Source organism: Haemaphysalis longicornis, unplaced genomic scaffold (assembly GCF_048455015.1).
Source record: "Haemaphysalis longicornis isolate Haplotype H1 unplaced genomic scaffold, Haemaphysalis longicornis Haplotype H1 scaffold_12, whole genome shotgun sequence".
Lineage (NCBI taxonomy): Eukaryota > Metazoa > Arthropoda > Arachnida > Ixodida > Ixodidae > Haemaphysalis > Haemaphysalis longicornis.
This window is the reverse complement of record NW_027526225.1, coordinates 83,980,291-83,995,520: the sequence shown is the minus strand read 5'-3', so window position 1 is coordinate 83,995,520 and position 15,230 is coordinate 83,980,291. Positions and strand designations below refer to the sequence as shown.

The window sequence follows — 15,230 nt, the reverse complement described above, 5'->3', positions numbered from 1 at the left end:
TCATCATTAGGTTACGTGAAGATTCTCTATACGCTTTGCAGGTTTGTAATTTCGACCATCAGCCATGGAAGCCGGATCATCGCTACAATAAACAGGATCCGAGAGAGGACGGACCCTTGCGGTGTCCCTCTATTTTTTAACTTGATATTTTCGAGTGACTGTCCTCCCAAGCTGATGGTTGCAGTCCGATTCGAGAGAAAATCCCTTGCTTAGTTATACGTCTTCACACCTACGTTTAGCGCACAAAGGTTCTCGAGTATTGCTGCGTGTTTTACATTATCGAAAGCCTCGGAGACGTCCAGTCTCACAATTCTTTTTCCCTTCCCTCGGTGCTCCCTCCCTCATGTTCGGTGCGGCGCGTGCTGTGTGCAGTGGCCGTGGTGGTGTCGTTCTTCATCTGCTGGACGCCGTTCCACGCGCAGCGGCTGATCGCCACGTATGCCGACCAGACGGCCGCCATGGTGCTGCTGTTCACCGTGCTCACGTACATCTCGGGCGTCACCTACTACCTCAGCGCCACCGTCAACCCCATCCTATACCAGGTGGGCCGCCCACTGCGCATGCGCGACACGCGCGGCATCCGCCCACTTAACAACATGTTAAAAATGTAGCGCAACCCAAACCGGAAACAAATTGGACAACGCCCGGCAGTCTCTCGCAACCAGAAACCACAAATGTCAACCTATAACAGCTCATATTGAAAACATTAGTTTTAAATGAAAAAAAAAGTTCTTTCGACAAAACGTCGGATTCGGCACGGTGACTTGCCTTGAGTATAGTGCTATATATATATATATATATATATATATATATATATATATATATATATATATATATATATATATATATATCAAAGTTGCAGTCCTCATTGCCAATGCTGTTTGGCATTTTAACAGTGTTTTATAGTGCCGAATGAGCTATGATTGCCTTTTTTTTTTATGCAGGAATAAATAATTGAAAATTCAAGTCGAGAAAAAATGCGCCGTTTTTTTCCGGAAGCGGGAATCGAACCCACAACCTCCGCATAACGCGTGCGGTGCTCTACCATTGAGCTAGTTCCGCGGCGACTTCTCTCTCGACTATAGCGCGGGGTTTTGTATTTACGACTGCTCAGAGCCCGGTCAACTAGCGCCGCCCCTCGACCACCGCGGGAAGACGTAGAACGTCTTTTTCCAGCGGCCGCACGTAAGACGTGGTAGGAAGTCGGGGATAGCCACAGGCATTTCAGACTGCTGAAGCCAGAACCCTCGTAATGCATTTTGTAGAACAGAGACGTACGGGACGAGGGATTCCGTAAGGACACATATCAAAGTTGCAGTCCTCATTGCCAGTGCTGTTTGGCATTTTAACAGTGTTTTATAGTGCCGAATGAGCTATGATTGCCTTTTTTTTATGCAGGAATAAATAATTGAAAATTCAAGTCGAGAAAAAATGCGCCGTTTTTTTCCGGAAGCGGGAATCGAACCCACAACCTCCGCATAACGCGTGCGGTGCTCTACCATGGAGCTAGTTCCGCGGCGACTTCTCTCTCGACTATAGCGCGGGGTTTTGTATTTACGACTGCTCAGAGCCCGGTCAACTAGCGCCGCCCCTCGACCACCGCGGGAAGACGTAGAACGTCTTTTTCCAGCGGCCGCACGTAAGACGTGGTAGGAAGTCGGGGATAGCCACAGGCATTTCAGACTGCTGAAGCCAGAACCCTCGTAATGCATTTTGTAGAACAGAGACGTACGGGACGAGGGATTCCGTAAGGACACATATCAAAGTTGCAGTCCTCATTGCCAGTGCTGTTTGGCATTTTAACAGTGTTTTATAGTGCCGAATGAGCTATGATTGCCTTTTTTTTATGCAGGAATAAATAATTGAAAATTCAAGTCGAGAAAAAATGCGCCGTTTTTTTCCGGAAGCGGGAATCGAACCCACAACCTCCGCATAACGCGTGCGGTGCTCTACCATTGAGCTAGTTCCGCGGCGACTTCTATCTCGACTATAGCGCGGGGTTTTGTATTTACGACTGCTCAGAGCCCGGTCAACTAGCGCCGCCCCTCGACCACCGCGGGAAGACGTAGAACGTCTTTTTCCAGCGGCCGCACGTAAGACGTGGCAGGAAGTCGGGGATAGCCACAGGCATTTCAGACTGCTGAAGCCAGAACCCTCGTAATGCATTTTGTAGAACAGAGACGTACGGCGCTAGTTGACCGGGCTCTGAGCAGTCGTAAATACAAAACCCCGCGCTATAGTCGAGAGAGAAGTCGCCGCGGAACTAGCTCAATGGTAGAGCACCGCACGCGTTATGCGGAGGTTGTGGGTTCGATTCCCGCTTCCGGAAAAAAACGGCGCATTTTTTCTCGACTTGAATTTTCAATTATTTATTCCTGCATAAAAAAAAGGCAATCATAGCTCATTCGGCACTATAAAACACTGTTAAAATGCCAAACAGCACTGGCAATGAGGACTGCAACTTTGATATGTGTCCTTACGGAATCCCTCGTCCCGTACGTCTCTGTTCTACAAAATGCATTACGAGGGTTCTGGCTTCAGCAGTCTGAAATGCCTGTGGCTATCCCCGACTTCCTACCACGTCTTACGTGCGGCCGCTGGAAAAAGACGTTCTACGTCTTCCCGCGGTGGTCGAGGGGCGGCGCTAGTTGACCGGGCTCTGAGCAGTCGTAAATACAAAACCCCGCGCTATAGTCGAGAGAGAAGTCGCCGCGGAACTAGCTCAATGGTAGAGCACCGCACGCGTTATGCGGAGGTTGTGGGTTCGATTCCCGCTTCCGGAAAAAAACGGCGCATTTTTTCTCGACTTGAATTTTCAATTATTTATTCCTGCATAAAAAAAAAAGGCAATCATAGCTCATTCGGCACTATAAAACACTGTTAAAATGCCAAACAGCACTGGCAATGAGGACTGCAACTTTGATATGTGTCCTTACGGAATCCCTCGTCCCGTACGTCTCTGTTCTACAAAATGCATTACGAGGGTTCTGGCTTCAGCAGTCTGAAATGCCTGTGGCTATCCCCGACTTCCTACCACGTCTTACGTGCGGCCGCTGGAAAAAGACGTTCTACGTCTTCCCGCGGTGGTCGAGGGGCGGCGCTAGTTGACCGGGCTCTGAGCAGTCGTAAATACAAAACCCCGCGCTATAGTCTAGAGAGAAGTCGCCGCGGAACTAGCTCCATGGTAGAGCACCGCACGCGTTATGCGGAGGTTGTGGGTTCGATTCCCGCTTCCGGAAAAAAACGGCGCATTTTTTCTCGACTTGAATTTTCAATTATTTATTCCTGCATAAAAAAAAAAGGCAATCATAGCTCATTCGGCACTATAAAACACTGTTAAAATGCCAAACAGCACTGGCAATGAGGACTGCAACTTTGATATGTGTCCTTACGGAATCCCTCGTCCCGTACGTCTCTGTTCTACAAAATGCATTACGAGGGTTCTGGCTTCAGCAGTCTGAAATGCCTGTGGCTATCCCCGACTTCCTACCACGTCTTACGTGCGGCCGCTGGAAAAAGACGTTCTACGTCTTCCCGCGGTGGTCGAGGGGCGGCGCTAGTTGACCGGGCTCTGAGCAGTCGTAAATACAAAACCCCGCGCTATAGTCGAGAGAGAAGTCGCCGCGGAACTAGCTCCATGGTAGAGCACCGCACGCGTTATGCGGAGGTTGTGGGTTCGATTCCCGCTTCCGGAAAAAAACGGCGCATTTTTTCTCGACTTGAATTTTCAATTATTTATTCCTGCATAAAAAAAAAGGCAATCATAGCTCATTCGGCACTATAAAACACTGTTAAAATGCCAAACAGCACTGGCAATGAGGACTGCAACTTTGATATGTGTCCTTACGGAATCCCTCGTCCCGTACGTCTCTGTTCTACAAAATGCATTACGAGGGTTCTGGCTTCAGCAGTCTGAAATGCCTGTGGCTATCCCCGACTTCCTACCACGTCTTACGTGCGGCCGCTGGAAAAAGACGTTCTACGTCTTCCCGCGGTGGTCGAGGGGCGGCGCTAGTTGACCGGGCTCTGAGCAGTCGTAAATACAAAACCCCGCGCTATAGTCGAGAGAGAAGTCGCCGCGGAACTAGCTCAATGGTAGAGCACCGCACGCGTTATGCGGAGGTTGTGGGTTCGATTCCCGCTTCCGGAAAAAAACGGCGCATTTTTTCTCGACTTGAATTTTCAATTATTTATTCCTGCATAAAAAAAAAAAGGCAATCATAGCTCATTCGGCACTATAAAACACTGTTAAAATGCCAAACAGCATTGGCAATGAGGACTGCAACTTTGATATGTGTCCTTACGGAATCCCTCGTCCCGTACGTCTCTGTTCTACAAAATGCATTACGAGGGTTCTGGCTTCAGCAGTCTGAAATGCCTGTGGCTATCCCCGACTTCCTACCACGTCTTACGTGCGGCCGCTGGAAAAAGACGTTCTACGTCTTCCCGCGGTGGTCGAGGGGCGGCGCTAGTTGACCGGGCTCTGAGCAGTCGTAAATACAAAACCCCGCGCTATAGTCGAGAGAGAAGTCGCCGCGGAACTAGCTCAATGGTAGAGCACCGCACGCGTTATGCGGAGGTTGTGGGTTCGATTCCCGCTTCCGGAAAAAAACGGCGCATTTTTTCTCGACTTGAATTTTCAATTATTTATTCCTGCATAAAAAAAAAGGCAATCATAGCTCATTCGGCACTATAAAACACTGTTAAAATGCCAAACAGCACTGGCAATGAGGACTGCAACTTTGATATGTGTCCTTACGGAATCCCTCGTCCCGTACGTCTCTGTTCTACAAAATGCATTACGAGGGTTCTGGCTTCAGCAGTCTGAAATGCCTGTGGCTATCCCCGACTTCCTACCACGTCTTACGTGCGGCCGCTGGAAAAAGACGTTCTACGTCTTCCCGCGGTGGTCGAGGGGCGGCGCTAGTTGACCGGGCTCTGAGCAGTCGTAAATACAAAACCCCGCGCTATAGTCGAGAGAGAAGTCGCCGCGGAACTAGCTCAATGGTAGAGCACCGCACGCGTTATGCGGAGGTTGTGGGTTCGATTCCCGCTTCCGGAAAAAAACGGCGCATTTTTTCTCGACTTGAATTTTCAATTATTTATTCCTGCATAAAAAAAAAGGCAATCATAGCTCATTCGGCACTATAAAACACTGTTAAAATGCCAAACAGCACTGGCAATGAGGACTGCAACTTTGATATGTGTCCTTACGGAATCCCTCGTCCCGTACGTCTCTGTTCTACTATATATATATATATATATATATATATATATATATATATATATATATATATATATATATATATATATATATATATATATATATATATATATATATATATATATATATATACTTAGTTCCTTTTTTATAAAAAAAATTATCCAACAGCAACACTCCTTAAAGACCGATGTAGCGTTCACGCTTTCCACTTTTTCCGACTTTCTTTTTCCCATACCATCTCCACATTTCACATTTCCACAACACGGCTCCCCTCGCAGTTTAGGAGAGGAGGTAGCTAAATTATTATCTTTACTGCAGAAGACGGAGATGCTTTCTTAAACTGTTCCTTCGTATTGCGTCAAGCGAAACAAGAAAAAAAAAGAAACTGGCAATAAGACGTCTACTCCGCCGAGGAGGGAGCTGGCCTACCCTTCTAAGGAAGACCACCACAGATGGGCCCACGGAGAATGGGGAGCCCATAATGACACCAAGGGTACATCAACAAAAAAGTTGATGCAACAAAATGAGGCGTACACAACGGTTGTTTGTGCTGGGCTTGAGTGGGCCAGGTGTCCTTCGTCTAGGGTTTTACTACGTGCAATTTTGACTACCCGCATGCCTTCGTACAATTTCATTTAATAAACTCGATCGTTTGGTTTGTAATTCATTACTTAGTTTTGTACAGTAACAAAAAAGGAACAACGTTACTGTTTCGCAATAACTGTAACTTTAACAGAGTTACCTCTTTGGCTTAGGTAACTGTAACTGTAAGTCTTTACTTTTTACTGGTAGCATACTTATGACTGGATCTTACCTTATCAGGCGGGCACGACCCGCGTCAGCAGTGCTGCCGTTCCATCCGATGGGCCATGCAGCGCCGTACGGTCGAAGGTTTCCTTCATTCATTCATTCATTCATTCATTCATTCATTCATTCATTCATTCATTCATTCATTCATTCATTCATTCATTTATTTTACTCTCAGGGCCGTTCAGGCGTTACAGAGAGAAGTGGGGTAAGTAAAAAAAAAGTACTTAACAAACATTGAAGGGATCAATACAGATGATTCGCGAACAGACTTGAATCCCTCCAGTTCACGTGTAGAAACGATGGCGGCAGGAAGGCTGTTCCAGTCAACACTGGTTTTCGGGACGAATGAACCAAAATGAAGGTTGGTGTTCCTACTTGGCACACCTACTTTAAATGGTGGTCAAGGCGAGAAGAAATGTATGCTGGGGGCTTGAAAAGGGACTCTTAGAATTTCATTGTTGTAAAACATTTTGTGAAAAAGGCACAATCGTGAAGGGCGGCGTCGAATAGTTAGCTGTTCGGGCGTAATTGGATAAAATGAAACCTGCCGCGCGATTCTGTACACCTTCGAGGTTTTGGATTAGTGAGGCAGTTTGTGGATCCCACACTGATGAGGCGTACTCCAATTTGTACCGAACTAGTGCCTTGTAGAGGAGCAGTTTTAGGAGCAGTGGATACCCGCTTTCGCATCGCCAACTTCGGTGCGAATGGACTTTGCCGGTACGGTGGCCGCGAGCGGTCTTTTCACTTGAGCAGAAGGCTATATTGTTCCCTCAAAGAGTCATAAGATGCATTACATGCGCTAGACAACGCAGCCACAAATATGATTTCGACAAACTCACTTCAGTGTTCCTCTAACACCGACAACCTTCTCTTTCAATCTTTAAATCCAGCCAGTGCCCATTTGGAAACAATACACCCGCTACATCCCGTTTTGAGTCGGTTTATCCTTTTATTCTGTTTGCTATTTGTTTTTACTTCAAGATTACGATGTGAGGCCTGCGTCTAGCTCTTTTATTTTGCGCCTGCAAATTGCCGTCGTATGCGTCTGCGAAAAGCACAGATACGTCGTGCGACCACCAGCGTGGCACCAGTGCAGTGGATGATGAAACGGAGCGCGAAAAACAACGACAACCAGGACGAACAAATACAACAGGTCGGAGCGCGATGTCCCGTTGAATTTGTTCGTCCTGGTTGTCGTTGTTTTTTGCGCCGCTCTGTTTCACCATGCACCCTCGCAAACTGGCCCAGCTTTGTTACTTCTTCGTTACTGGTTGCTATTTGTTACTTTGTTTTTTGTTACTTTGTTACTCTCCGTTACTTCTTTGTTACTCTTTGTTACTTCTGTGCAGTGGTTGTTCATGCAGGCTCTCTGTCTCACCCTGCGGCGCAGGTGATGTCGCTCAAGTTCCGGCAGGCGTTCGTGGACACGTTCGGCTGCTGCTGCCCGGAGGGGGCGCGGCTGAGCAAGTCCGAGCTGACGTTCGCCAGCTTCTACAACCACAACTCGGCCGCCTCGGTCCACTCGTCGGCCAGGGCCCACCGGCGACGCAGCCTGAGCACGCAAAACCTGGCCGCCGGCTCGCCCACGCCGCCCCCTGCGAGCATGGCGCCCAACGGAAGCGTGGCGGTGGGCCGCAAGCTGTCCTCATCCTGGACGGACCTCAGGAACGGCGGCACCGCCGCCGTCGCCACCGTGCCCGCGGACTCGCCGCCTCAGGTTGCCGCCGCCCAGCTCTGATCCCTCCGTGCGTGTGTGTGTCGCGGACTCGCCCCCTCGGCAAGGCGGCCACAGAACGACTCGAGAAACCAGGCGCTGTGTCGGCCCTGTGCTGTGCTTGCTTCGCCGTTCTCGCGGAGCTCGCCAGCCGAGAGAAGAGCGTCGTGTGTGTGATGTGCGGAGTTTGAGACCGCGCTGTGTAGGAGATTTCGGGAGACAAGGCATGGCGCGGGGTGTGCTGTGTCGCTTGCTCCGTACCCTTCGTGCCCAAAGTAGCAAACTGGTGCGCGCAGCGGTAGGTGATTGCGTGTGAAGGCGCCCGGGAACGCGGACACATTTCAATGCTGGCCTACAAACCGGGACTTAACCTATCGCGAATCTGGGGGCGGGTACTTTTAAAGTGTGAAAGTAGCGCCACCAAGTGCGTGCCACCCCCTCCGAGAAGTCATCCTGCACTTCAGGGTCCCTCCTTACCCTAACCAGGAGTCAGTGCGCAGCAAAAGCATCACACTGACTGTACTATAGCTGACTCTACTACAGAGTTGAGCCAGAGTTGCCGGCCCGGGAGTGCCATTTTAATGCGCGGGCAATGTGCTCTCTTGACAGCTCCCAAAACGTCACAAAAGCTGTGAGTGATATGACTACTAAAACTGGCCTCCGTGCAAGTAACCTTGGGCAGCCTTTCGCGTAGGTTTGCGCAACTTAATTCCACAGTGAAGCCTGAAGGCATCTTGTGGAAAAATTGCTGCTGGGCAGGCACCGAGAGCTTATCTCAAGTTAAGTGCTGAGGAGGCCCTGAAGGGTCAGCAAATGTTAAGTTATTTGCCCCTCGCTTTAAGGCCCTCTCTCTCGTTCGGGCCAAGCACTGCGGGCGCTCCTGGGGTCACATTTTTTCCGAATTGAACAATGAGGGTGACTGAAACAAAAACAACGCCGATATTCAGAGCGCAAGCAAACGAGACACTGTCCTGCCCTTGCGGTGGTTTTCTTACCAGCGAAATGCGCCATCTGCCCCGTCCTAACTCTCTTCCGCACCTGGGAGGGCCCGGGCTTCTTGCGTAGGCAAAAAACCACTGCAGGTGCGGACGAGCAGCGCTTCGAAAGGGTGACGCAGCACGAGTTGGCCTATTCTGATTTATTTGAAGTGAAGACCACACAGATATGACTGACGCACCCGAACAACCACACGCCGCGCAGCAGTCGGAGTTCTCCACAACTGGGGTCACCTGTTGTTATAACCCACTCGTTGTTATGTCGGGGTCACCTGTTCTGCTCTCGTGTCTTCGCGTGTGTCCTTCCCATGAACTGTCTAGGCACACTTTCAGCCAGCCATAACGCCGTGGTAGCGCTCTTGTCTCGCACCCGGTCTGTATTCCCAGTCAGACGGAATGTGCGAAATTCCCTTTTCAATGCCATTCATTTGTTTTGTTTACGGGGAATTCTATGACGCCGACTCCAGCTTTTCTAACTCTTTTCGCCATCGGTCATTTTTCCAGCGTTCACCTGCGAACGAAGGCGGTGCCGGGTTTTGGGACGCAATGCTTTCGCATCTGTAAAAAGCGGCACTCTACAGTCACATGGCCGCGGTAAAACCGTTTGACTCGACGCTACATGAACAGGCCGTCACTCGGATGCACAGGCCAAGTCATGCTAAGGAGAGTCAGGTCCGTTTATTGCTGAAGGTTGCGCATATCGATATCAGAGGTCAGCTTCTGAAGTCATGATATTTCCTTTTACTAACCTAAATCGCGTGTTGGAGGCTGTTAGGTGCACTGTTTTGTTTTCTTCTTTCTTTGCTTTGCTTCCCTGGAAGAGCTTGAACTTTCGATTTGTGCTTCGCATTACGCTCAATGCAAGTATTTAGACCAATAGATTATAACTCCGTTACTGAAGTGGTGGCGACGATTTGCAACGAATCCAACATAGTTCAAGACCCAATGAAGTATGCGGCTTGCTTGGCCGCTCCTCATTCCAATGTTTGAGCGTAATAAAATATGACATGAACGGTAACAATACTTCTCAAAAATGGAAAGAGATGTGAACAGAAGTAAGCAGACCAAGAACTAGGCAGACGTGAACGGAACTAGGAGAGCGAGGGGGCTGCAGGTTATGGTGTCAGATCTAGCCTGTGTTCGTACGCTCCGTTCCGCAAACAGGAAGTGAAGCGAGGGGGGAGAGAAAAATACCCCGTATCTGCTTAAGTGTTAAGGCATAAGTCTTCCAAGTCTAGTCTAAGTCTAACGCATAAGAAGACTTAAGGCATAAGTCTTCTAAGTCTAAGTGTAAGTCTTCTAAGTTTAAGTCTAAGTATTCTAAGTTTAAGGCATACGAGGACTTAAGGCATAGGTCTTCTAAGTCTAAGTCTTCTAACTCTAAATTTAAGTCTAAGACATAAGTAGAGTTAAGAAATGTCTTCTAAGTCTAAATCTTCTAATTCTAAATCTAAGTAAGGCATCAGGAGACTTAAGGCATAATAACTCTTCTAAGTCTAAAGTCTTCTAAGTCTAAGTCTAAGGCATAAGAAGACTTAAGGCATAAGTCTTCTGCCGCCCCTGCCACGAAACTGTCTCTCCTTTGCCCCTCCTCCACCTCCCAGGTTCTTCCACTCCCGTTTCGCTCCTACCATGAAAAACGCGATAGAGGTTCGCTCAATTCAATCCAATTTTCCCGCGTTCGCAGGGCTCGCACGCCACCGGTTGGGACATCTTGTTGCTGTTAGGCTCACGCTCGAGCCTCGAGCCCTTTTTGTGTTTATCGGTGAAAACATTGTTTCAACGCGTTCGGTTCTTTTTAATTTTTATCGCTAAAGTCAATCCCACGTCTATTTTTAATTAAAAGAACGCTGGTAGTGTCAGTTGTGTATTGATTGCCTCAAGTACGCCTAATGCTCAATGTTTTCCTTTACCTCAACGATGTTGACAAGTATAAGGTGTACTAAGAGATTTAGTAGCTTGGGAAGGTTTTTCCTCTATAAACTTATTCCAGAATTCTCAACTTTTGGCCGGGTGGCTGAATGGAGGGTCAGACCTATGGACGGACGGACGGACGGACGGGCAGACAAGAATTTTTGCGTTTAAGTAGCCCAGAAAAGACAATTGTCTTCAAAAGCGTCCCGTAATAGTTACGTTGTATTTCGCTCAGTACAGCCAACTACTTTTCAAGCCCGGCTACATACCCTATGGGCTTTTCAAAATACATTTCTTTTTTATCCTCACCACGGAACTATTTCCCCGTTCACTTTGCACGGCCACAGTGCTCGAATACTGTGGGATTTCTATGAGTTTTTGCCCTCGCAGCTGACTGGCTCCGCGACTTGTCGCGAACCGTTTGTATGTTTTTCTAAGCTCAACATAAGAAGTCTCTTTTTTCTCTTACTGGAAAGCTTCTGAGCTGAGCGTGGCACTTCTTGGTATAAAAACATTGCTTAAGGGAAGAAAACGAGACGCGCCAAAGAAAAAAACATTGTTTGAGGGAAAAAACAGACGCACCGAAGTATAAAAACATCTCCTGAGGGAAGAAAACGAGACGCGCCAAAGTATAAAAACATTGCTTGAGGGAAGAAAACAAGACTCGTCAAAGAAAAAAAACATTCTTTGAGGGAAAAAACAAACGCACCGAAGTATAAAAACATTGCCTGAGGGAAGAAAACGAGACGCGCCGAGGTTTTAATTTGATCAACGTGCTCGACCTTCATTCCCTTTCATTGTCCTTCGGAGTACCGTGGCGTATCCTGCAAGTAACGAGCAGCTTTATACGGTCAACATTACGTTTGTCAGCATTACGTGTTTATCGCGTTTGTCGTGCGGATGAGCTTTAGGCGTTTCGCAGAAAGAAGCAGCTAAAGGGAGATTTTGGTGAAAAAAGGATTACTTTCCCCCCATGTGTAGCATGTTAGACCCACAAGCCTTTTCTTTAAACGAGTGCACGGGTCACACATTGGCAATGCGCACAAAGTTCGCAAGAGAACATCTCCATGCCGGCGTAAGATGTGGCTTCAATCGTTAGGTGCAGCTGAGGCACTTGCGCTTCATCAAGTTTATGCTGAAACCTTTTGGAACCGAACGGATCGTGCTCCTCTTTGAGAAGGTGCGTATTCTTTTCTTTCTAGATCCAGCGTGGAACATATTCAAGCAGTCGCGATTAGAACTGTGGAGGGAACTGTCGACAGTTGTCTTTCTAGACTAAAATTTGAGTCCATCTCGCTGGCCACTTCTACCATTTTTCGGCCAGGCTTTCTAGACGCTGCATTTTGCTTGTTGTTCATGGCAGAGTACGGCGACCGACATAGTCAGATACATGCATGATACCAAAATTAGGCAGAGTCTGGCGACCGACACAGTCACATACATGCATGATACCAAAATTAACATTGATGCGACTACAGGTGGGACTAAAAAAATGGTAACATTCTGAAAACCTCACTCAATGTGGGAAGAGGGGCGTCTTTTCAACTGAATTTGAATACTCAATACTCCAATAAATCCAATTCCTCTTCGTCCTTGCCACTTCGTTGGGTGACTTAGTAAATGTATGATGTGCGGTTTTCGTCGAGTGTTTATAGTCTGTAGGGGCTAGAGCGTCTTCCCGGTGAAACTCGTGAGAACTTCTTGAAACACGAGGCGAGTGGTTAGCCTTAGAAAAAATGTCGAGCACCCACAGTACAAGCCGGTTCCGATGAGGATGAAGATGATGATGATTTTTTTTTTTTTTGGCGCAAGGCCTACTAAGGTCAAAGAGCGCCAACAAGCCGGTTCCAGTGTCTTTGAAATGAAACGTTCTTCTGGGATGATGGTTCAAAGGCTACGCAGGAACCTGCCCACGTGAATCTTCAGGATCGCGTGGCGGGCGTAGCTGAGAACCATGTCTTTGCACTAGGGACGCTGGAACGTTTCAAATGTGGCTGAGAACACAAAGGTCGGCCGCGAGGCATGATAGTATGTCATACATGGACGACATACGGGATAAAGGGTCGTCTTAATGTCATTAAATGGGCACGGGTAGCGTTTTTCTTTAAGTTTCATAAAAAAGTATCGATAATTTGTTATGCTTCGCCTTTTTTTATGCTTTGCCTGATAGAAAAATGCAAGTTTAAATTGTTACAACGTAATTCTTCACCCCCACCACGTCTTGAAATAGCTTGGGCGGTTGTATTTAATAAATGCATCTGGTAAAATTATGACGAAACATCGTCTACCCATGGCTTCCCTCTGCTGAATTAATTGCTGCATTTTTTGCACTTTAGGGGTTACCCGCAGAGCGGCGACCCAACTACCTTTTACGAGGTGTTCTGAATGTTGAGGCCCTGGGAGCGTGGAATATTTCAACATATACGGCCGAAGTTGTTCTCGGGCATATATCGCAACAGAGCGGGCATCGCGGTTTCACGCGCTCCTTTACACTGCGAAAAGGAGTTTGCTTAATTTGTACTACATTACATGTGCATGTCTGGCATACTGTGTCATTCAATTTTGATCATCTAAGCAGCCGAAGGCAGCACCAACCCCCTCGTTTCCCCGACCCGGTAATCCTTTGGCGCAAGGCCTTGTTGGAGGCAGGATAAACCACAAACATCAATCTATAATCCACGTGCCGGTTAAGACATTTATAAATAGTTACAGAGAAGACCAAGCTGTGTTCAGTGCACCTAGTAATTCTGCTTTAATTACATTCACTTCACATTTTGGTAACGTATTGACAATGAGCGGCAGTCACGACGGGCGTTCTCGGTGCGATGGTTGTATAATGTCTAATTATATAAAGTTAGTTAAAGTACAGCGCAAATGATTTTTGAGCAGAGAACGCTTGAATACAGCCATGGGAATTGGGCGTAAGACTAGGAGGTCATTGGGCCGGTTAGAAAATTTGGTTGATATCTTCCCTATGGGGGTTTGTGAGTAAATGGTAGATGTCATTCATTGTTGTTTCTTCCTGTAATACGTGCCGAAATGCCTGTGAGAAGTAATTTTCCATCTACTATAAAGCAAGTACAGTCGAACCTCGTTACAGCGAAGTAGTACCGAGACAGCAAGTTAGTTCGTTATATCCGAGATTCGTTGTAACAATATTGGTAAAAATTGGCTCTAGTAAATCGAAAATCTGGCTCGCACAAAAGTACTTGATACAAAAATGCATTTTTTAGGCTTCGAATTCATTATAAACAAGGCAGCCCTTACCTTTCTCCTTATTGCATTGCAACCCCAATGGCCCGGAACATGAATACGTGATACTACAACAGAACAAAGTTCCTTTGACGAAACAGGCCTGCGTCCTTATTTATTTGATGAAAGATGTTACCTTCGTCTTGTGCCTACTGAGCACTGAGCAGGATGAAGTTTTCCACAGTATCTACGAACGAAAGGGTCTATATACTTCTGCAGTTTCGGACGACGTGGGTTTTTTAACAGGATGGCAAGTTGGGCGAGTTGGTGTTGATTCATGTTGAAAATTGGCGCGGAAGGACACTGACTAAGAAGAGAAATACACAGGACGACGCCTGTCTTGTGTATTTCTCTTCTTAGTCAACGTCTTTCCGCGCCAATTTTCAAGGTGGTTTTTTTTTTTTTTAAGTAGCTTCCAACACTCCTGGTCAAATATGTCTTCGTTATATACGATATCGCGCGCGGCTATCACGGTTTCAGTTTCGTTATAAAAGAATAGGTGTCATTGAAATAAAGCGTGACCAACCAAAGTTTGTATTGTGTTCGCTATAGCCGATAATTGGCTATATCAGTGTTCGTTATAACGAGGTTCAGCTGCACACACCACTGCCGTTCTGGGGCTAGGGCGTGAAAGCTGCTGAGAACGAGTTGGCGGGTGCGAACTGCGGCGGCAGTTTTCTTACGGAGGCGGAAAGACACGTGCGGCCACATTTAGACGCAAAGTAAACATCCCCTGAAGCAAAACAGCGCGAAAAAACGAAGGACGAGGGAGAACACACACACGAGCGCTGCTCGTGTGTGTGTTCTCCCTCGTCCTTCGTTTTTTCGCGCTGTTTTGCTTCAGTTCATAATGAACCAACTGGCCCCACTTCAGACTTTAAACATCCCCGCGTGGTCAAAACGAATCCGCGGCCCCCCACTACCGCGCGCTTCATAGCCCATGGGTAGCATCGGCGTGCAAAAACGCCGCTATAAATTTGAGTAGCGCAAGTGAACACTAAAAGGAAAACTCTCACCAGTTGTAGATGTGCGAAATCGTCTAAAAAAGTTTTTCTTCCCACCCATGTCTTCTCGAGCTTATGAACTTAACAGCGACGAACATCGATGTAAATAAAATTTTTCAGTGTGCATTACTACGTTGTTGAAACAGCTCACATAGAAACAAAAGAAAACTGTGGCAGATGTCGTACGGAATGTTTGTGCGTCCAGGCATGCTTCACGTATTTTATTCCTAAGCGGAAAAAATGACTCTCCGACCCTCTATTTGGGCGTGCTACCGTCGCTCATCAATCATCGTTCCCGACATTGTTCACGTAAA

General features: G+C 47.3%; 1 protein-coding gene across 1 annotated transcript in view; it reads left to right on the top strand.

Moving 5' to 3' along the window:
* The window catches only part of LOC144162906 (neuromedin-U receptor 1-like), a 282,304-nt gene extending 268,128 nt beyond the window's left edge, over nt 1-14,176 (top strand). The window contains exons 2-3 of the mRNA XM_077693626.1: nt 373-542; nt 7,428-14,176. Of these exons, the coding sequence (XP_077549752.1) occupies nt 373-542; nt 7,428-7,775 (518 nt within the window). The 3' untranslated portion in view covers nt 7,776-14,176. The remainder of the gene's footprint in view (nt 1-372; nt 543-7,427) is intronic.
* Nucleotides 14,177-15,230: the final 1,054 nt, after the last annotated feature.